The sequence below is a fragment of the Vipera ursinii genome, assembly GCF_947247035.1.
Source record: "Vipera ursinii genome assembly, chromosome: 6".
Classification (NCBI taxonomy): Eukaryota; Metazoa; Chordata; class Lepidosauria; order Squamata; family Viperidae; genus Vipera; species Vipera ursinii.
Genome location: NC_139515.1, coordinates 53,598,438 through 53,620,538, shown reverse-complemented (window position 1 = coordinate 53,620,538; position 22,101 = coordinate 53,598,438). Strand labels below are relative to the sequence as shown.

The 22,101-nt window shown below is 36.5% G+C and overlaps 1 protein-coding gene across 1 annotated transcript in view; it reads left to right on the top strand.

The window, feature by feature from the left end:
• Positions 1-3,603: 3,603 nt before the first annotated feature.
• EEA1 (early endosome antigen 1) overlaps positions 3,604-22,101 on the top strand; it is a 53,903-nt gene continuing 35,405 nt past the window's right edge. Inside the window, exons 1-9 of the mRNA XM_083365483.1 lie at positions 3,604-3,753; positions 6,305-6,397; positions 10,677-10,804; positions 11,472-11,526; positions 11,639-11,704; positions 12,699-12,738; positions 13,761-13,874; positions 13,965-14,086; positions 16,458-16,613. Of these exons, the coding sequence (XP_083221609.1) occupies positions 3,730-3,753; positions 6,305-6,397; positions 10,677-10,804; positions 11,472-11,526; positions 11,639-11,704; positions 12,699-12,738; positions 13,761-13,874; positions 13,965-14,086; positions 16,458-16,613 (798 nt within the window). The 5' untranslated portion in view covers positions 3,604-3,729. The remainder of the gene's footprint in view (positions 3,754-6,304; positions 6,398-10,676; positions 10,805-11,471; positions 11,527-11,638; positions 11,705-12,698; positions 12,739-13,760; positions 13,875-13,964; positions 14,087-16,457; positions 16,614-22,101) is intronic.

Below are 22,101 nucleotides of genomic sequence, written 5' to 3'. Positions count from 1 at the left end.
GTTAACTTCCCATCGTCCTGTGTGCTCCCACAGAGAGGGCCTCCTCAGGGTGCCATCGGTCAGGGAATGTCGACTGGCGGCCCCCAGGGGGAGAGCATTCTCTGTGGGCGCGCCTGCCCTCTGGAATCAGCTCCCTGTTGAGCTCCGGATGGCTCCCGACCTTCGCTCTTTCCGCCGCGACCTGAAGACTTGGCTATTCGAACTTGCCGGCCTGGACTGAGGGACTTGGATTTTAGATTTAAATTTTAAATTTTAAATTTTAGAATGTGTTTTATTGTTCAGGGCTACTTGTTTAATTTATTTTAATTTTTATATATTATATGTTGTATATAGTGTTTTAATTGCCCTGTACACCGCCCCAAGTCCTTCGGGAGAGGGGCAGTATACAAATCTAAATAATAAATAATAAATAAATATTCTCTGAGCAGTTTACAAATATTACCCCCAATAATCTGGGTCCTCATTTTACCAACCCTGGAAGGATGAAAGGCTGAGTAAACTTTGAGCTGGTCAGAATTGAACTCCTGGCTGTGGGCATAATTAGCTTGCAATACTGCACTTTAACCACTCCGCCACTATGGCTCCTAATCAGTTTTCTACAATCTTTCATTTAGAAATAAAATGAATTTAAAGGTTAAATCTTAAAAATATTTTTATATTTTTATATTTAAATATGGTGTCTAATTATTGCTTTTGCAAATTTTAATATCAGCTATTTAATCAGAGCTAAGGCAAATTCCCACTGCGGTGGGAAGGTAACAGCGTTCCGTGTGCCTTTGGCGTCTAGTCATGCCGGCCACATGACCATGGAGACGTCCTCGGACAAGCTTTGTCTTCGGCTTTGAAACAGAGATGAGCACCGGCCCCTAGAGTTGGAAACGACTAGCACACATGTGCAGGGGAACCTTTACCTTTACCTTTAAGACAAATTAATAATGATCCACTGTGCATTTTCCCCCAATTCTTTCATAGTAACCTTTCACCTTTCATTGGTGTCCCTCTAACCCTCCATATGTAAGTCACCATGTTCCTAATGGTTTATTCTAAAGAAAGCACGAGGTTTCCTTGCAATGCTACATTGATATCTTTAGGAGAAACTAGTTTAGCTAGCATGGTCTAATGCTTAAGGCGCAAGGCTAGAAACCAGGAGGCTGCAAGTTCAAGTCTTACCTTAGCTATGAAAACCAGTTGGGTGACTTTTGGCCACTCACTCTCTGTCAAACCAACCCAAGTCACAGAATTGTTATTGTGGAGAAAATAGGAGGAGAAAGGTGTGTTGGGTATGGTTTATTTGTAAAAACAATAAAGATGGGATACAAACAAATAAATAAATCATGCAGACCACAATTTATTATCAATGTATAAGAAACCAAGGGGACATCATATATCCTTGTCTTTGCTATTGAATCTTATGCTTACTTTAATATTATATCATTTTTGTAGTTTTCAGTAACCATATTTTGCCTCCACATTAATGGAAAACATTCTATAATGCCAGAGAATTCATTTCATCATATGATTTCTTTAAGTTTGCAAATGTAGTATTAAACTTTGTCCTATTCAATGATCTGCTGAAAAACAAAATCTACTGCCTAGAATAAAGTTGCATTATAAACCTTAAAAGTTGCCCATTATCACTTCTCACAATGTTTCAGTTGGAACACTGCCAAACACCTTCCTAGATATATGCAACAAACTAATGCTCTATAGTTTCTCTTGTTTAAGTGAATAATCAGCAACATCCATAGAAACTTACTGCTTTGATCAGAATGATAAAAGCAATATTGCAATATAGTGCTGCAAATTTTGTCCCTTTGTGGGTGGGGTGTAGTGTCAGTCTGCTCTGGACATCAGTCTGACTCCTATGGTACCTCACCCACAGACATCACTGCCAATAAAGATTCTTCCAATTGCCATCATAATGGCAGTCTTCACACATGCATTAAGCAGGTCCCATGATCGCTCTACTGTACTGAATCAGCAAACATATTCATAATGTAATGGCAGGGCTGAACCCATAGAATGAAAAGTTGGAGGAACCAATTTCTCTACCACAAGTCCTCTGGGTAGACACACCTTGGTTTTGTCTCCTTGATTTTCAAAATATTAGGCCATATCGGGGCATACTAGTTCTCACTGCCACCATCTACCTTTCAAGGAATGAAAAGGGTGGAAACAAGGCTCAGTATTATTCCAAATGGCATTGTCCTATGCAAGCAGAATATCTAAAGTTTACCGCTGCCAGCCATTATGCTGTTGTATACATCCCAGCAATTAGGAATAGTAGCGATGTCCTGAGATATTCAGGATACAAGATACAGATAGACAGATGCAGCCTGCTGGGGAGGTGGAGAAAGAGTCTTTGTTCCTGTATTGCTTACAGTCTAATTAATATTAAACAATTTGGTTTCTTTGGGGAAAAAAGGTTGAATCATACAGGCCTGTTATGGTTTAATAGATTTAATTGTTCTGTCAGAAGATGAACTAAAACTATAGAGAAATAAATATGAGAAAGTACTAGTATCTATAGTTTGATCCAATCGAAAGAAAAACAGCAATGAATCCAATGAACAAAATTTCTATTTTTTTGTTAGTAAAATGTAAATTATGTTCTTTTCTTCTTTTCCATCTGAAGCATTTTAACTTGGACAATAAAAATTAACCCTTCAATTCTTAGTCATATTATGTTTGGGGTGCTGCCATTTTGGCCGAATAAGAACAGAACAGAGCTGCAAATTAGTTAGTAAGATTATTTATTTTCACTTGAATGGGCTCTTTATTGTTTTTTTTTTTTGCAAGCTGGGCTAATCAAGTAGTTATCTTACTGTTTGCCATAGATGTAATTCTTTGATTGCAGTTCTGTGGGAGTATATCCTGTAAGAGTCAATGACTGTGTTTGCACTGTATGTGAATCCACGGTTAATTGTAGCATACTGTAAATAGCTCAATTGGAATTCTAAGCTTCTAAACATTAAAGTAATATTTAGTTCTCCAAGACAATGTTATATGTGATCCCTTGCATTTCGGAGTTAAGAATGAGGGTGGTGGAAAAAAAATGTTCAGCTTGATTTCGACAGGGTTATTTCAGCACCAGTATCAGTGTGCGAGCTTGGAAAATCACGAGGACAGCTGAATGGCAGAGTGCCGTATTTTTAGCATCCATTTTCAATGGACCCAGAAGAGCTAAACGTCCAGTCTGTGTCCAGTCAAGTCCATGCCTCGAAAGATGCATTTGGCACGTGGCTAAGAGTCACTTGGGGAAACTCTGGAACTGACAGGCGACGAGAAGCTGAGATGAGACACTCTCGCCTTGCAGAAGGGGAGGAAGACGAGGCGACCCTCGCTGTCAGCGGGACTGAGAGCGCCGCTAACACCCGCTCTCTCGCCCGCCCGCCCGCCCACCTTCGGCCTCCTAGCTCCTCCGACCAGCCTCAAACGCGCTCCGACGACAGCTCCGCCTCTCTGTCAGACGGCGCGAAGCCCCACCTCCGCCAGTCCCAAGCCGAAGAAAGAAGGGCGGACAGCCCGCCTCCTCCTTCGCGGCTCCGGCCGCCCCTCTCTCCCCGCCCTACTCCTGGCGGCGCCTTTCCCCGCTGTCAAGGAGCGGCGGAACGGGTTGGGCCGGAGCGAGTGGCAGGGCGGGGGAAGCCCGAGATTTGGAGATGGTTCTGGGGAGGCCGCGGTGAGCCTGGAGTCGTCGCTCCCTGGAGGGACGTGACCTCTGCCGCGATGCTGAGGAGGATTTTACAGAGGGTAAGGGGGCAGCGCGGAGGCGCCGGCGGGGCTCCGGGCTCCCAGTTGCAGCGCCCGGGTTGGCTGCCTGGGGCGGTGCGGCGCCGCTGCACTTAATTGCAGCCGGCCCAGCACCCGAGTGAGCGCTTTGATGCCCAGCCGCCTGTCTGATTTCCTCAAGGCCTCTGAGGCTGGCCTCTCCCTCTCTTCCCAGCGAGCAGCAGCGCTGGTCTTCCGATTACCCTGTTTTCTGGCCCTGGGCGCCTTCTCTGTTAGGCCTTTTTTTTTTCCCTTCCTGGCTCTTGGTGGCCGAGGGTGGGAGAGAAGCCTTGAGAGCAAAGAGTCTCTCGGGGACGGGAAGGCGAGACTGGTGTGGCAAGAGAGGCGTGGAGTTGTGGGTTGGAGGGCGGGCGACATTCGGCATCTCATGGGATTGTCCATAAACTGGGGCTAGAGAGGCGGGCGGGAGAAGTTGTGGGACTCCATCTTGGATAGGGGAAAACGGGGAGAGTGAAAGGAAGATGGGAAGGGACTTTTTTTTTTTGTCTGTGGAGGATGCGGACTTCGAGGGAGCCTCCGGGCTCGGTGCTGTGAGTGTTGCTGAAGGCCTGGCAACGTTAACAGCGGTTGGGCTGTTTCTGTTGAGGGTGTTGGCTGTTCCTTGCCTTTCTAGAGTCACTTGTTTGATGAGACTGGTGGCTTACGGTGAATTAGACAGACACAGCAGATTAGGTCTCTGTACAATTGTAGGCGCTGTTGGACATTTGGTTCACGTAACTTCTGGTATTGTACGTATTTCCTGAGATGGTCCTGTTCAGATAGACATTAACGTTGATGGCAAAATAGAAGTACATGTACCTTTAACAATATCATATATGATATGATATCATCAAGAGACTAAATGAATTGAAATGGGATGGGCTGTTCACGTAGCAAGAAGAACTGATGGCAGGTGGACCAAGGCAATCATAGAATGGATCCCACTTGATAAAAAGTGTCCATAATAGAGACCTAAAACAAGATGGATTGACGACATCAACAAGTGTTGCGGTCCAATTGACAAAAGAAAGCTCAGGACCATATTGGTTGGAAACGTGAGTAAGAGGCCTTCATCTTTCAATGGATATAGAATGGCTAAAATGATGATGGTGAGGAGCATCTGGCATATCAGCTATTCTCCAGGATTTCTCAAATATAATACATAAAAGTTCAAGCCATCAACAAATTCATTTGAGCCTGGAGATGTAAATCTTTTAAAACTAAATATATATTCCTTGATATATTTCTATGACTCAAGTTTCAATACTGTTCTTCCATCCTTTTCTTCATATTTACGTGGTGGAATATACTCTTGTTGAAGGAGGTTTGGTCATATCTTCATAGGACTCTTTATATAGCCATATTGGCCATTTCTGCTGTCCTCCATTTTCTCATTAGACTTATTTACAGTGCTTTTTTGTAAAAGAAAAAGGTGCCGGAACTCACACGTCATACAACCTGCCTTGCCTACCCTACAAGGTTCCATTCAAAAAAGGCGCCAGAACTCCGTTCTGAGCGTTCTATGAGAAAAAAAGCCCTGCTTATTTATAATTGTACTTTTAGTTTTAAAATCCAACTATTTAGGGTTTCTTTTTCCATTATTTCTTCTGCCATGGAATCTTTGCAGTTATTTTGTTTATTCATTAAACCTTTCTTGAAGACTCAGATACATATTTTACTTTATAGACATTCCTTTACGGACAGGTTACATTCCGAAAGGTTATTCAGAAATCCAGTTTGTTTATAAGACCTAACAAGCATAAAAATAATAGCACTAGAGTTCTTACATAAGTGTCAGTGAGCGGTATATGTGCAGATCAGCGAACAGTATGTGAACAGAAGGCAGGGGAAAGTCCCATACATATATGGTGCACTGTAGACTAATCCTTTTGTACCTTCTCCTCACTTCTGGGGCCTAGTTAGGAGTTGTGGATAAGTTTGTTTATGTTGATGAAAGTTCATACAATAATTTGAAAGTTTGTAAGTAGAGTAGTGTCTGTAGTCAGCTTTACTTTCTGTTAATTGATTGTTAAAATATAGACTATATTGTATCTGACAATATATGATAAATCTGGAGGATAGGTGGAAGATCTGAATGTTGAAAAGTGTTTATTTTAAACAAGTTCAATTTTCAGCATATGTATTTAAAAATGCAACTTGGAATATTTAGATAAGCAAGTAGTCAAAGAAAGTTGTTGTCTTAAACCTAAGATTCACACTGTATGGTATATCTGTACATTCACACCACAGTCATACAGAATTATCCTGTAGGAAAATATATGCGAAGAGACGCAGTTATTGGTAGGGGATATTTTTGTTGTATGCCTTCTTTAATTGAAAATTTGCAACTCTGCATTAAGAAAGTTATTTTATTTGGCTTCTTCTATAAGAATTAATTGTCAGTACAATGCTACTTCCTATACTTGTGAATAATCCTAATCATAGAAGTATCCATGGGAGTAAATTTACTGCTGCCAGTAGTCCCCAGAGCAAGACAGCTTGACAGAGATAATATATTTTCTCTTTTTTTCAGACTCCAGGCAGAGTTGGATCTCAGAGCTCTGATTCTGATTCATCCGCAGTCCCTGGAAATGCAGTGGATATCAACAATGAGAGTACTTCAGAGGTACTATATTGCAAGAATGTATGAATTTATTATTTCAGGATGTAACTCAAGTGGTTTTGTAATCTTACAATATTGCATAAATATTGATTTTTATGGCATTTAATCCTGCATTTGACATATTTACGTTGTAATTAGTTTTTGGTAGATTAAGCCTGAGAACTAGAAGTAGAAGGAATCAAAATGAAATACCGTTTTACATAAGAGATGTCAGAAAATTTTGCATATTTTCAGCATCAAATATATCTGTCTTCTGGTCTGAATGTCTGGAAACTATATAGATTTGCTAGATTAAATAAAATTAAATGGAACATCTGAGCATGATTGCCAAGGTCAATGGCATATATAGCAAAAAATAGAGATACCCATAATGATACATGGAATGATATTCTAGAAGGAAATAATTGCTCTTTAAAATAAATAATCCATTCATAGCAATGTTGCCAAAAACATGTCTGCTTTCCACTCTTCTTATATCAATAGTGAAAAATAATATTTTAAGTATTAATCTGCTTCACAAAGGCAGTCACCTCACTTTGAAGTATTAATGTAGCCATGGACTTTGAAAGATTCAGCTTCTTCAGAAGCTATGTCCGATGGTATATTTCTGTTTGCCTGCATAGACATTTCACTAATAGATTAATTAAGAAATTTTAAAAATGTATTCAAAACATTAGGAAACATTAATATTATTTTAAATGGTGGTACTCATTATAAAATATACTGTATTTAGTTTACTTACCATTTTAAATTAATACTTAAAACAACTGTTTCAGAAGGCTTCTTTTGTCCAGTGTGTATAAAATGGGTATTATAGCACTGATAATGTCTGAATAGTACTAGAATGAAAACATTGGGCTAGGAAAAAAAAAGAACACAGATGCTTTATGAATTGCCTTGTAGTGCTGTGGTATTTATTTGCTTATGGGATCCTGTTCCTTTCTGGATGCTTGTGTCAGGCATGAACACACATACCCACACACATACAGTTCAAGATAGTTACTTTATTTTCTGTAACAGTTTGATAGGAATCTGTCCATTTTGGCATGTTGGCCTGGGAAAGACTAGATAAAGGCTCAAAGACATTTGGGAGATCAGACCTTGCTCTCTTGTGTATCTGTATATCTTGTGTATTTGTGTATTGATGCTAATTCCCCATTTGAGACCTCCTGACTGGGTCTGTTGGTCTCCAGTAGCTTGATTTTAAATTTAGCTTTTCTGCAAAGTATCTGTGATAGGAACACATAAGCCTTATGTGTCATAAGGTGACACTTTCTCTGTCATAGAAAGTGAAAGCTACATTGTGTATAGATTATAAGCATCTTGTATTATTTCTTGTTCATTGCTATATTATGTAGAATAGGTGTAGCTTTAAAACTTGGCCTTTAAAAATAGAACATAATATTTTTTTATTTTGTTTATGTAAAACTCAGCTTGAGGTAATAATTTTCTTCTGACTTACTTGTACTTACATTTTTCTATATCTGTAGTATGAGCAATAGTTTGTGTAATTTATAAAAAACTCTTTTTTTCAAATAGCATTTCAAATTTGTGTGAAATTGTTTGAAACAGTACAAAAGAATATAAGCAGATTGTTTGGAAAAAATGTAGCTTGATTTTACTACTGCGCAAGGTAGAACTATTTAAAAGTCATACCTGATGGTCTTTATTGTATGATAAAAGATCCGGTATCTAGCATTAAATGCCTTATTTGATTACTTCTGTCTCATTTTTTTCAATATGCAGAGACTATTAGAGTTTCTATATTATTCATTACTTTACTGTGGAGTGTAAAGTTTGATATTGTTTAGCTCATTATTTCCTATAAGAGTATATAGGATTACAACCTTGATTGTGATTTTCAGTTGTCAAAGAGTGTAAAGCAGGGGTGTCAAACTGCTGGCCCACGGGCCGATTGTACCATGCAGAGGCCACGCCCACCCCAGCTCTGGCAATGCGAAAAAAGTCATGATACGTTGTGACACATCATGTGACGCGATGAGTTTTACACCTGTGGTGTAAAGCATTACTTCTATGATCTGGCTTAACCTCCAAGGCGAGAATAACTCAATTTTTGTGTCATTCTGCAAACTTTAAAGCAGGGGTCCTCAAACCCCTGGCCATGGCCCGAACTGGGTTGCGCAAGCCTACCGCAACCATCCCCTCTCCCTCCTCCACTGGGCCGCCAAGCCAGAAAGGGGGGGACCACTGTTGTAAAGGCTTTTTTTGGAGACCCTTTCACAATTTCTTTGTCAATGATGTAAGGCAGAGATATTTATTATTAATAATAATATTTTATTATATACACAAAAATGTGAAACCATAGTAGCCAGTTATTTAGCTGGTGTTCGTCTTTGTATACATCAAGTTATTCCCAAGAACTTAAGATAATATAATGAATGAGCATAGTTTATGTGCTGATCTAATCAGCACGGCCATTTGTTAATGACAGATAGAAGTTTTGTCATGCAAAGTTTCTAAGTGCTGTGCAAGATTTTTGGTATGACATCCAGTTAGCCAATAACCACTGGGAGCCATTACGGCTGGTTTTTATTTTCAAATCTTGATACCTTGTGATTTTTCTCATTTCTTTTTGCCTGCTAATCTCTTATCTCCTAGTATTGCTACATCAGTTATCCACATTTTCTTCTTTTCAACCACAGTTAAATCTGGTGTGCTTTGTATCAAGACTATACTAATTTTATTATTACTTTTATTTTATTTTGTTTTATACAAAACAAAGAGAGCTGTTTGTACTGAAAGCAGCCTAGAGTCCTACTGGTTTGAAACAATGCATAGCTTTAGTACATCTTTTTAGGATATCACAGTTACTCATATCATTCATTAATTCATACTTTTTACCATGTATTTCTTTTACATTATTTTACATAAGTTGCAATCCTTTGCATGCCAAGTAATACCAAATAGTAATAGATCTTGACATCTGCTATCCATACATAGCTTTGGGTAGGACTCATATAATGTTTGTTAATAAGATAAAAAATGTGTATGCTAGGTTAATAGCCATTATTGTATATGCTTTACCTATAAGCATCCTCTCATAATGATAAGGACAGTATCAATCAGTTTGACACATTTTGGCTGGTATGCCACAAATGCAACAACAGCTCATTTTTATTCCATGTATTCAAGTTAGGATCTGTAATCAAAATGTTACGTTATAAGCTTATATAAAGGTAGTCCTCAGCTTACAACCACAATTGAGCCTCAAATTTTTGTTGCTAAGTGAAACATTTGTTAAGCGAGTTATGCCCCATTTTATGACTTTTCTTGCCAGAATTGTTAAGTGAATCACTACAGTTATTAAGCTAGTAACGCGGTTGTTAAATGAATCTGGATTCCTCAGTGACTTTTCTTGTCAGCAAAATGGGATCAGTTGACACTGGGTCACTGCAACCATCATAAATATGAGTCAGTTGCCAAGTGTATGAATTTTGATCACTTGACCTTGGGGATGCTGCAATGGTTGTAAGTATGAAAAACGATTTTAAGTCACTTTTTTCAGTGTCATTATAACTTTGAATGGTCACTAAATGAACTGTTGTAATTTGAGGACTACTGCTACTATTGTTTACATATCATCAAATAACATACACACATATAAACATACACACACATACCTACACATATATTTAGATATATTTTGACATACACTATTGTATGTAAATGTTCCAAAATTTGAAGTATTTAACTGTGATGTTTACCATTGAGTTGAATGGTACTTCAATGAATGAATTGATGTACACTGTCCACTCACTTCCACCTGATGGTGGGAATGACATGGTATCCCAGAAGTTGTTTAATATTATGTCCAGTGATTAATATTTTATTTACTCTGTCTCCAAGCTAGAGTTGTACATGAAATTCAAAATCTAAATCTAAATTATAATTCTGGTTTAAGAGAGCTGTTTTGTACATAATATTAACTAAATGATCAGGCCATGTATACCAGAAAGTTTGTCCATTTGTCCATTAGAATTCTTTATTATTGTACATGCAGATCAAGCCATGTTGTTAGCAACTTTGATGAGTAGTTCAAACACAATGCTGGCATTTGTTCTTGCAATTAATTACATTACAAAATAGCATTTAAGGCTTCTCTAAAGAAAATTTAACCACAATTCCTTCTATAATATGGTAGTATTCATTTTCATACACTAAATTAAATTGTTATGATGTTTTCTAATTACCTGTTAATATATACAAGAGCCAACAGTTAAATATTTATATTGTTAAATATTATTATTTGTTTGCACTTTAGGGATTTATTTGTCCTCTTTGTATGAAATCTCATGGATCAGCTGAAGAACTTTTTAAACACTATGAAGCAGTTCATGATTCTGGTATTGATGCAAGTCATGCAGGAGAATCTAACATGAGTCCCAAAAGGTGCTTATAAATACTGGTTTATTTCTTTTTATTATATATTGAATAATAATTTATTGTAATTTCATTTTAATCAGTGGTTAATCTGAATATTGGATGATATTGTGAAATATATTACCTTGTAATAGAAAAATACATTCAATGAAAATAAGTTTGCTAATACTAAAAGCATTTATCTTTAAACTATATGGTAGATTGAATAGCACCTTGGTTTCGATTTACCTTAGATTTGTCTTATGAAGATAGTTAAACCCTTTTTGTTTTGCTAGGCCTCAGAATTATGTTTTAATTTATAAAAATGAAAGAGGATTAAATATTTTGATGCCACTGAAATATTAATTTCACTAAATTAATTAAATTTAAATTAAAAGTATGGGAATATAAAAGAATGAAACCATGCATCTAAGACCAAGTCTTATTTAATTAGGAAGTAAGTTTCATTAGAGTTATTGTGATTTATCTCTCAGGGAACATGCTTAAGACTATGCTACATATGTCTCAATTGTTTTAATGTTTGTTTGCTGATTAATATGAGGACAAATTTATTTTATTTTTTTAAAATTAATAAAAATATGTTTAAATATATTGAAATAAATTGAATTTAATTGCAGTTATTTTTAAAATATTTAAGTATATATATTTCCTTCTTTTTAATATGGATTGAATTCAGTGATGACATAACTTTATTGAGGCGAGAAGTTCAAGACCTGCAAGCTTCACTTAAGGTTGGAAGAGTGCATTATTTATGTATTCAGCTTTTTATTTCAATTTACAAAGTACACCGTAGTGTTATCAAAATCCCAAGGTTGTACCATTCTTTTAACTGTCTTTCTACAGGAAGAACGATGGTACTCTGAAGAGCTGAAGAAAGAATTAGAAAAAGTTCATGGGCAGAGGCAGCAAGTAATTATTTTAAAATGTTTGAAGCAAGCTTTCCACAAGCAATTTTTTTTATCAAACTTGAAATGAATATCATTACCTATTTTGTAAGGCACGTGGCCTGAATTAGTTTTAATTGTGCTAATCTTCTTTGTAAGGGGGTGTGATGGCTCAGTGGTTGAAGACACTGAGCTTGTCAACTGGAAAGCTGGACAGCTCAGGTTTGAAACCTGAATGCTGTGTGATGGGTTGAGCTCCCATTACTTGCCCCAGCTCCTGCCCACCTAGCAGTTTGAAAGCATGCAAATGTGAGTAGATAAATGGGTACCACTTCGGTGGGAAGAGAACAGCGTTCTGTGCACCTTGGCATATAGTCATGTAGGCCACATAACCACAGAAATGCCTTTGGACAACTCTGGCTCCCTTGGCTAAAAAAGAGAGATGAGCACCACCCACTAGAGTCAGACACGACTGGACAGGGGAAATCTTTAACTTTACCTTTAATCTTTGTATTAATTGCTAACACAGTGAATGGAGGATTTTTTTTAAAAAAAAAACACCTTTAAAAACAGATTTGTTAATATAAACTGCCATTGGGATGTCATAATGAAAATTGTTTGGTGGGAAAAAACACTTGTAATTCATTCCTAGATAAAGCAATTTGCAATACATAAGTGTGATTTATTGCACATGTTTTCATTTATTTTAATGGATTCAGTCTGAAACAGCATTATGAATTATAGCTTCCAACACACGATGAGTCCTTATAGTAATGTTAGTTAATAGAGGATCTGACACTCTTGGTGATGTGCTCAAGTACAGGAATTCTCAATCATAAAACTTGATTTAAGATCTTTATATTTTTATTTTCTACTGTAATTTAGCAAATAGTTACAAACTTGTAACACAAAGTGAAGACTCATAACCAACCTACCTACCTTCCTTCCTTCCTTCCTTCCTTCCTTCCTTCCTTCCTTCCTTCCTTCCTTCCTTCCTTCCTTCCTTCCTTCCTTCCTAGGAATCCAAACCTGATGGTCTGGCAACTGCTGCTTCTACAGGTGACAATTTTTTAAAAATGAAATTATGAAACAGTTGTCCAGAAAAATGATTTCCTTATCTATATCTCATTAAAGAAGTGTTTATCCATAAAATAATTTATTGATTGATTGTAAATACCTCAGTTTGAAATGCAGTCTTTAAATAATTTAAAATGTTGAAGATTCTTTTTTCATGTAGTAATTCATGTAATAATTCTATGTTTTATAAGGAATCTTTTTATTGAGCAAATTTGATCTTAAAGCTTATCTGTTGTAGAAGTTATTTCTAATTGATGTTGTTAAAATAAGGATTTCAGTTACCTTTTTACTGAGTACTAGCATCGCGATTGCTATTTTTATCAGATCAGATAATTGTAAAGCAATTGGTGCATCATAATTAATGTATTGTTGTTTTTCTTAGTGTTTATCCTGTTTGGTTGCGGAGTCCAGTTCTTTTTGTGCTGTGATTGCTACTTCATACAGCAAAGCTATCCATGCATGATGTGACAGGGCTTTTCTTTGTCTTTCTCAGCTGGCTTGCTGCAGAGCCTGATATTGACTATGGCTGAGAAAGAATGATTGACCCAAGGTCGCCCTGCTTTGGTCATTCCCTTTAAAGCCCTACAGAAAGATATATCCGCTAATATCTTGCCAGATTGCCTGATCTGGCAATCTCCCCCTGAGAGACCTGAGGTGTGGATGAGATGCTAGGTCTTCTATATAGTCCCCATTTTGTGGAATAATTCCCCCCTCGGAAGTACCACACGTGCAATCTTCATTTTGCTGTCATTCTGGAAATTAGTTAAATCTGTGTTTCAGTGAAGTTTTGACCTCATTCGATTGACACCAATTTTGGCTTCGATTATTATCATTTGATTATTTTGCTAATTTGTTTCCTTTTCCTGAGGGTGGGTTCTAAGTAGTAATAAATACAGGAGGCAGGACAGAATTCAGGAAAATTTTTACAGTATTCATCTTGATTAAAAGTATGTGTTTTTATAAAATATTTTAGTTTCACCTAGTAATCATACTTTTTATTTTAGAGTTGGAATCTTTAGAACAGCAGTTAGAAGATAGTCAAGTAGAAAAATTTAATATTAAACAAATGAAAGACTTATTTGAACAGAAAGCAACACAACTGGCCACTGAGATTGTGGGTAAGTTGTCCACTACTTATTGCATAATACAGTGTCGACTTCTTGTTTAAATTGAAGGAAAGCCTTTTTAAAAATCTTTCTCTACAACAGAACTTAAAGCCAAATATGATGAAGAAACAAGTCTTCGAGAACTTGCAGAACAGAAAGTGACTAATTTGACACAAGAGTTACAGAAGCAAAAAGGTGTATGTGAAGATTTAAACACAGAGCTGGTAATTCTTGTGGTCATGTTTTATCATGCCTTGTCTAATTGAAAGGGGATGATTTCTACAGCTTGATCATTTTAATTACAGATCTTTAAAAAAGGTTGATATTTATTTTTATAGTGATTTATTTCTGGTGCAACATAAAGAATCAACTTCTATGCTACTTTAATGGATATGTTTCTTTCCCTTGCTAAAAATAAATACTTTAATTTGAAATATCCTTTGTTTTCCATTCATTGTCATGTTTTTCCTTTTTATCGTGGCAATAGTAGTTTGCTGTCACTAGACAATTCTTTATTCATTCTCATTCTTAATTATTGCTATTAGAGTTAATTTGCAATATGTGCATTTTTATAAATTATGCTATTTTTATATTTGTGCACATTTTATAAATTACAAAGTTCATTCCTACTGAGGAAACTATTTTAAGATACAGAAATTAAATATCAGGACCATGTAGAGCAGACATGTCAAACACAAGGCCTGGGGGCCGGATCCGGCCCGCAAAGTGGTTTCATGTGGCCCGCGAAGCCATCCTGGAAACAGTGAGGGAACAGCCCCCACTGCCTTGGCTCTGGCCCAGAGACCCTCCTTCTGCCAGAGACCCTCAGATCTGTCCCACTCCTGCCCAGACCCCCATAGGCACCCTTGATGCGAATGATGTAGAGTTGGCCATGCCCACCCAGTAGGCCATATGCTCTCTAGCCACGCCCACCCTGGCCATACCCACCCGGTCCCTTGAGGGCAACCGCAATGCTGATGCGGCCCTCAATGAAATTGAGTTTGACACCCCTGATGTAGAGATTTACATTCAAAGATTCTCGACAGGATTACAAATATATATTAAATATCCAGAATAAAAGATAAAATGTCCACAGTATATACGATATGTAATTGTTAAGAGTCAGCATCAACTTAATGACAAATAAATGATCAAACATGGAGTATACATAAAAAACAATCAAAACCATACCAACGTATAAGCTAAAAATGGAGGGGGAAAAATGACCAGATAGCATCATTTTAACTAATTTGAAAAATCAAGTTAAAAAAGCTCTCCAAAGAGGCCTACCTTCAGTTGCTTCCACTGGGGCAAGTCAAACATACAGGAAAAGTGTATGTTCCATAATACAGTAGATGTTATAGAGCAGGCATGTCAAACTTGTGGTGCTATGTGACATTGCGCGACGTTTCATTGTGACGCATCTGGCCCGTGGGCTGGCAGTTTGACATGCCTGCTATAGAGTAATGGAAAAATATCTTCTCCTGTCTTAAGTGCTCCTAATTTCACAAGAGTAAATGACTATAACTTTTCCTGGTTGTAAGTTTTAGACAGGTTAATTCTAATTGCAAGAGATCTTAACACACATAAGACTTTCTAGATCAAACCAGCACTTTAAATTGAACCTGGAAACCTTTTAGTAACCAATCTAGGTTTGCAGCACAATTGTAAAGTGGACAGCTGCTTTTTTGCATCAATGGGAGTTTTTGAATAGTCATTAAAAGAAAGTCCATGTAAAGGGCCTTTATAGTTCTCCAGTTTGTGTTGCAATAATACAGGTAGTGATCAGAACATAAATGACCTTTGCTTTATGTAAGACTGTCATTGGTGCTCCAGTCAAAGCTGGACAAGGAACCGTTTAATTCCATAATGTACTTTGGAGTGCTTATGCATACATAGAATACCTATTGGGAACACTGTTAAATTGTGTCTCTTCGCTAGTTTGTATAGCAGCTATGGAATTCTAGGAAAAGAGGCAACTACTTCATGTTTCTCAATATGTGCTTTGGGCATACTCTTATGGTTTTCAAAAGTTATTGTGTTCTCAATGTCTGCTAACCCTATAATTAATTGATTAATCAACTGTTGAAAATATTTATGTTGAATGTCTCTAAGTAGTTAAAAGTGGATTTAGCTACATAGTATTTAAACAAAATAAATTCAAGAAAAATTATTAAATTTGCAGAAAGCTAAGAATTTTTTTTGGAACTACAACAGTAGATGTATTTCAGTTATATTAAGGCATGGGTGTCAAACTCATCACCTCACGTGACGTGTTGTGATGTATCGTGACTTTTTTCGCATTGCCGGAGGCGGGGTGGACGCAGCATCTGTATGATGCAACTGGCCTGTGGGCCGGCAGTTTGACACCCCTGTATTAGAGCATACTGTAACAGCTTTCATAAAATTAAGTAGCTTTAAGACTAGACTTGGAATATGGAAAATATATTTACACACTGACACACACACACACGCACACACGCGCACACACACACACACACACTTGTTTTGCACAGTAATTTTATAAACCATGTTGAAAATATAATTTCATTTTGAACTTTGTAGTACTGATATTTATATTGTTGTTTTCTAAAGCTTCAAAGACCTGGGGTAGAAGACGTTGCGGTTCTAAAGAAGGAATTAGTCCAAGTTCAAACATTGATGGATAAGATGACTTTGGAATGTGAGAAAGAATCTGAGAAATTGAAAGATGAGTGCAATCATTTGAGAGCAGAATATACAAATGCAGAGGTAACGAATCTAGTCAAAACATTTGAATATGAGCCATAATTTTATAATTTAATGTGATTATATTAGTAGAAAGCTATATGATTAAAAATTTGAAAGTCATTTAATGGTGGTAGAATACAACTCTTTGCTGCAAGACAATACTTTTTTCCCTTTGGAAATTCTCTAGTTATAACACTGATATACTATAATGATAAATTTGTATTACCTTGGATGTTCTCAAGATCATTTCATTTCATTTCAGTTCTCGTTCACTTTTTTATTGGTTAATTAAACCTCTACCAGTTAGAAGGTGGGATAACGTCATGCTTATAAATAATCTGTCTTAGAATTCACTTATCTTACTCAATTTATGTTTTGTTTTGAAGTTCTGAAGCCATCTATGATAATACTTTGACAAGATCATTGTTGTCAAAATCAATGTGAAACAGTTTTGCACATTAAAATACATGAATTCATTTTTTGTTGTTGTGTCAGACAGGATTGTAATGACAAAATAATCATAAGGTGATGCTTTATAGCGTATGTGTGTGTATATATATAAAATATATAAAATTATATATAAAATTATAAAACTATATAAAATTATTTGTTAAGTATTTTAGAATACCTTGCAAGGCCCAAATACGGGCCAAATATTATTGCCTGTATCAGCCTAACCTAAGGCCATCCACAAGCTGTAGTCACAACTGTGACAACTCATTATTTGTGTAATTTTTTTATTGCTAACAAAGAATTAAAGGGAGACAGATGTGGCCATTTCAAACTCATTTGTTCTCATCAGTCAGCCATACCCTTCTGAGATATTAGATATCTTTAGAAAATTTTAATTCTCAAACATTCAAATGCTTTTTTTAAAAAAAAATTACAGTTATTTCTTAGAAACATCACATATAAGCTGTAATAAGTTCTTGTGTACAGTTTTGTTATAGGTAATGAATATGAAAATATTCAATCTTATTTGTAGTCCTTGGCTTATGACCATTCATACAGTGACCAAAATAATGTAATGCTCAAAAATATGCCTTATCTCACATTTATGACTGTCACAGTATCCTCTTGTCATGTGATCAAATTTTGGATGCTTGCCAATTGTTCCAGCCTCGTGGGTCACGTGTGCCATTTGCAACTTTCCAGCTGCTTTCTGACAAGTAAACTCAATGGGGAAAGCCAGATTTACTTAACTGTGATTAATTTAATGGTCATAGTGACTTGCTTAATGACATCACCAATAAGGTTATAAAATCAGGCATAACCACCTTGTATAGCAATGGAAGTTCTGGTTCCAGTTGTCATAAGTTGAGGACTGTCTATATTGAGTTCAGCAGTGTTTATTCCAGTAACTACATACTTTATTACATTGCATTGTTTCTAAGTGTAACATGATTAAATTATAATCCTGCTTGATATACTTGATTGGGTTGTTAGGCTACATAAAATGCTTAGATAACTCAACCTTCTAGATTTTGAGTTCTGCATACATTGTCTTATTTATTCAGTATTTGTAAAATATTTTTGCTATTCGTGGATGCATCATTAGATTGTGTCTAATTGGTTGTTTCTTTTGGCTTTTTGATTGTACAAAACATGTTTCTTTTAACTGTTCTTGCCAAATAAGCCAAAGTGGTTATATTCACTTACTGTAAACTTTAAAAGCAAATCACTGGGGTTACAAAGCTTACTAAGCCAGAATCAGTCTACATTCTGTTTAAATGCAGTGTGTATACCCAGTCAATTCAATATTAATCTCTTTACTTGGATTAATGGTTCTTAACTGCTTCTCAGCCATGTCTAAGCATTATATGCTTCCAAACATCTGAGGAAATGGAAACATAGAAGTGGCAAACTTTAGAAACTCTTGATGAAAAAGTTAGAGGATTGGAGCTGCGATAGCCAATTTTCAGATTCTAAGAAAGAAGATTCATCAGAAGCCAGTAAAGGGCATTACTATAAAAAGTGACAGAAAAAGCAACTCTAGGAGGAGGATCGTCAAACAAAGGAACAAGTCAATGGATGAGAATATCTGCAGGAAGCAAGAGAAATCGGACATCGTCTGCATCATTGGAACCATTAAGGATCAATCTGAGTTCTCAGATTCAGGAGGTGAAGAATCTTACCAGACTGAGCCTTAGCTTGCTTGACATGATGAGAAAGACACCTGAAGGGAGACAGCTGTGGGCTGAGTGAGCTGATCTATACAGACTTTGTAAGCAAGTGTTCCGATTCCAGCCCATACAAAGAGAAGATCAAGGAAAGCCAAGTGATTTACTTGAAAGAAGTGTTTCTGTCAATTAATGCAGCTAAGGAACTAGTCCAGTGGATGAGAAACTAAGTCCTCTGAAGATAGATGGAAGAGATGGGCATATTTAGCTTTGAAATGAGAGTGGGGAATGTAGTAGCGTTCTTCATGCAGAAGAGTGCCAAGATCATTCTACCATCACTGCAGAGTATAGGATGTGAAATATTGGATTTAAATTAGCAGGCAGGATAGGTCTGATTAAATGTCAGAAAAAAACAATAACAATAAGAGCAATTAGGCCGTTGAAACCATTACCTAAGGTTGGGTTCCCCTTTGCTGTATTTGTTCAAGTAGAAGCTAGGCAGCGTTCTCTAGGAGATGCTATAATTTGAATTCCTGTGGTAAGCAGAAGATGGGAAAGCCCCTTCTACCTATGATTTTAGGTTTAGTCACTCACAAAGACAAATGTTTTCTGATGGAAAACACAAAGCAACACTTGTATATTTTTCTTCTTTTGATCATAACCGTTTTAAGGTAGAATCTGCTGAGAATTGTGATTTTTCTAAATTGGTTTTTAAATCATTGATGTCTGTCCCAATTAAATGTGAATGGTTTATCAGCATCACGCTACTGATTTGAGAGATCCGTGAACATTCTGTCTAATGTTGAAATAACATTTATCATTGTTTTCTTTTCCATTCATCCATCTTTTTTTTTGGCTGCTTTCTGTGGAGGTCTTTAAATTTGAGGTAATTCTCTAACCTTTACACCTCTTTTCAAAGATAACTACAAACAAATAGCAAATCAGACAGGAACTAATTTGTGTACATATTTACAAGCCACCAATCCTTTTTTTTGCAATTATTTTACAAACCATTCTCACAATTAAAATAGCCAGGTTTTCAGTGATTTTATGTGATTGGTATCAGTATCCGTATTTTGTCTGTTCTTAATGAATTTGCAACAAAACATTCTGATCTGCTCTTTTTGGATTTAATTGTTTTATTATTTGCTTGGTGGTTTCATGAACCACATCAGGACTCTTTTTTTTAGGGCAAAAAGGAATAGAAATCCCTTAGTAAGTAAATTCTGCAAAATGCTGGATAAATATAGTTCCAGAAAATCAGAAAAAATAGTCTGATCCAAAAGTGCATATCGATTTTCTCATGGCAAGAGATTGCATTTCCCAACTAGCCTTACAGAAATTGCATATGAACAAGCCTGAAGGACAGTAGTTTAAGAAAGGTAGCTTGTGAGAGCAGTTGTAACAGCCTGGCCCTTACATGTCCTTTTAGGTTCATTCTTCCTTAATAAAAGAAGAAACGGAGTTTTGTGCCCCACTCTTTGGTAAGCTCATATGAAATCAAGTTAAATAAGCCACAAAGATCTAGTCTCTTATATTTTATTGAGTCTTTAATGTTTGAAGTTGTGTCATGGTCAGGAGTGAATTTCTTGTAGAGTGAAGGAATTCACTTTGAACGTTATAATGATAACTGTCAGATTTAGAGAAAACTCCCTTTGTTTTTTCTTACTGGTACTTTTCCATTATTGTAGGGCAGTTCATGGGAGTAATGTCAGATGAATTACCTAAATCATGATCTGCCTACTGATCATATTCTTCCCCTGTCCTGCAACCAAACACCAAGTATAATATTTACTTTTAAAATAAAGCTATGCTCATTATGTTCTGATATACTAGCTTTACTCTAATATATTTATTTTATTTAAGCACTCAGAACAACTATAACTTGTTGACTAGTTACCACGATTTCTGAAGGGTGCACAGGAGGGGTTTTTTTCTGTTTTGATTCACGTATCTTACAAAACTGAATTTTTAATAAATGCTACATTCACTCACATATAACGCTTTGTGCATAAAGTGCAGCTTTAAATGCCTCTACTTGTTTCTCCAAGCCTTATTTTCAGAACTCATGAAAAAGTAACATTTAAAGATAAGAATAGATGGAAAGGAACAGTAAGAGGATGCAGGTTCCAGTTCTTAGGTCCTAGTGAATTTATTCTATAACAATGAGTATCTAAAGTAAAAAGATGTACAAAATAATGAGAATAGTTTATACCAAATACAAGGAAATCCCCTATTATCATTAAGAAATTCAGTACAGGTAGTCCTCAACTAACCACACTTCGTTTAGTGACTATTCGAAGTTACAAAGTGACTTATGACCATTTTTCACACCTATGACCGTTGCAGCAACCCCAGGGTCAAGTGATTTACATTTGGATATTTGGCAACTGATTCATGTTTATGATGGTCACAGTGTCCCAGGATCATGTGATCCCCTTTTGCAACCTTCTGACAGGCAAAATCAATGGGAAAACCAGATTCACTTAAGAACTATGTTACTAATTTAATAATTGCAGTGATTCACTTAACAAATGTTGCAAGAAAAGTCATAAAATGGGACAAAACTCATTTAGCAAATTTCTCACTTAGCAACATAATTTTTGGGCTCAATGTGGTTGTAGGTTGAGGACTATCTGTATAATTGTTTTTTACCTGGTGTTTGCATATACAGACATGTATAGACATCTCTGTTTATATGTTTACATAAACACTCTGTTTATATACTCAAACATTCCTATTTATGTATTCATTATTAACATCTTCCTTTTCCTTCTGTGGAACAAAACTAGAATGTTAGCTTTAAAATTTAAAATGAGACTTTGTCTAAAACATATAATATAGAACAATAAGTGTGTAAGGGAACTTGGAGATCTTCTCGTCCAACGCTCTCCCCATGGCAGGAGATCCTATACCAGGGGTAGGCAACCTTGGCTCTTTTATGACTCATGGACTTTCAACTCCTAGAATTCCTGAGCCAGCTATGCAGGCTCAGGATTTCTAGAGGTTGAAGTCCATGAGTCATAAAAGAGCCGAGGTTGCCTACCCCTGTCCTATACCATTCCAGACTTACTTTGGGTTTGATGGGATGGATACACGTGATCACAGAATACCAGAACAGAATTAACAAGAGTTGGAAGGGACCCTGAAAGTTCTCTAAGAGAACAGGCGGCTTGTTTTTATAAAGAAAATACTATTAATAAGAGTCACGAAATGTTTGATACAAATAACGTTTCAGAATTATGTCATAACTAGGATCAGGAAAATTACTGGTAGAAATTGTCTGATGGCATCCACCATATTTTTCCTGCCATTCTGAGTTGAAATAGAGGAAAGGAAACCCTTCAGTTCTGAATCTGACAAGAATACAAGTAACTGATCCTTAGGCA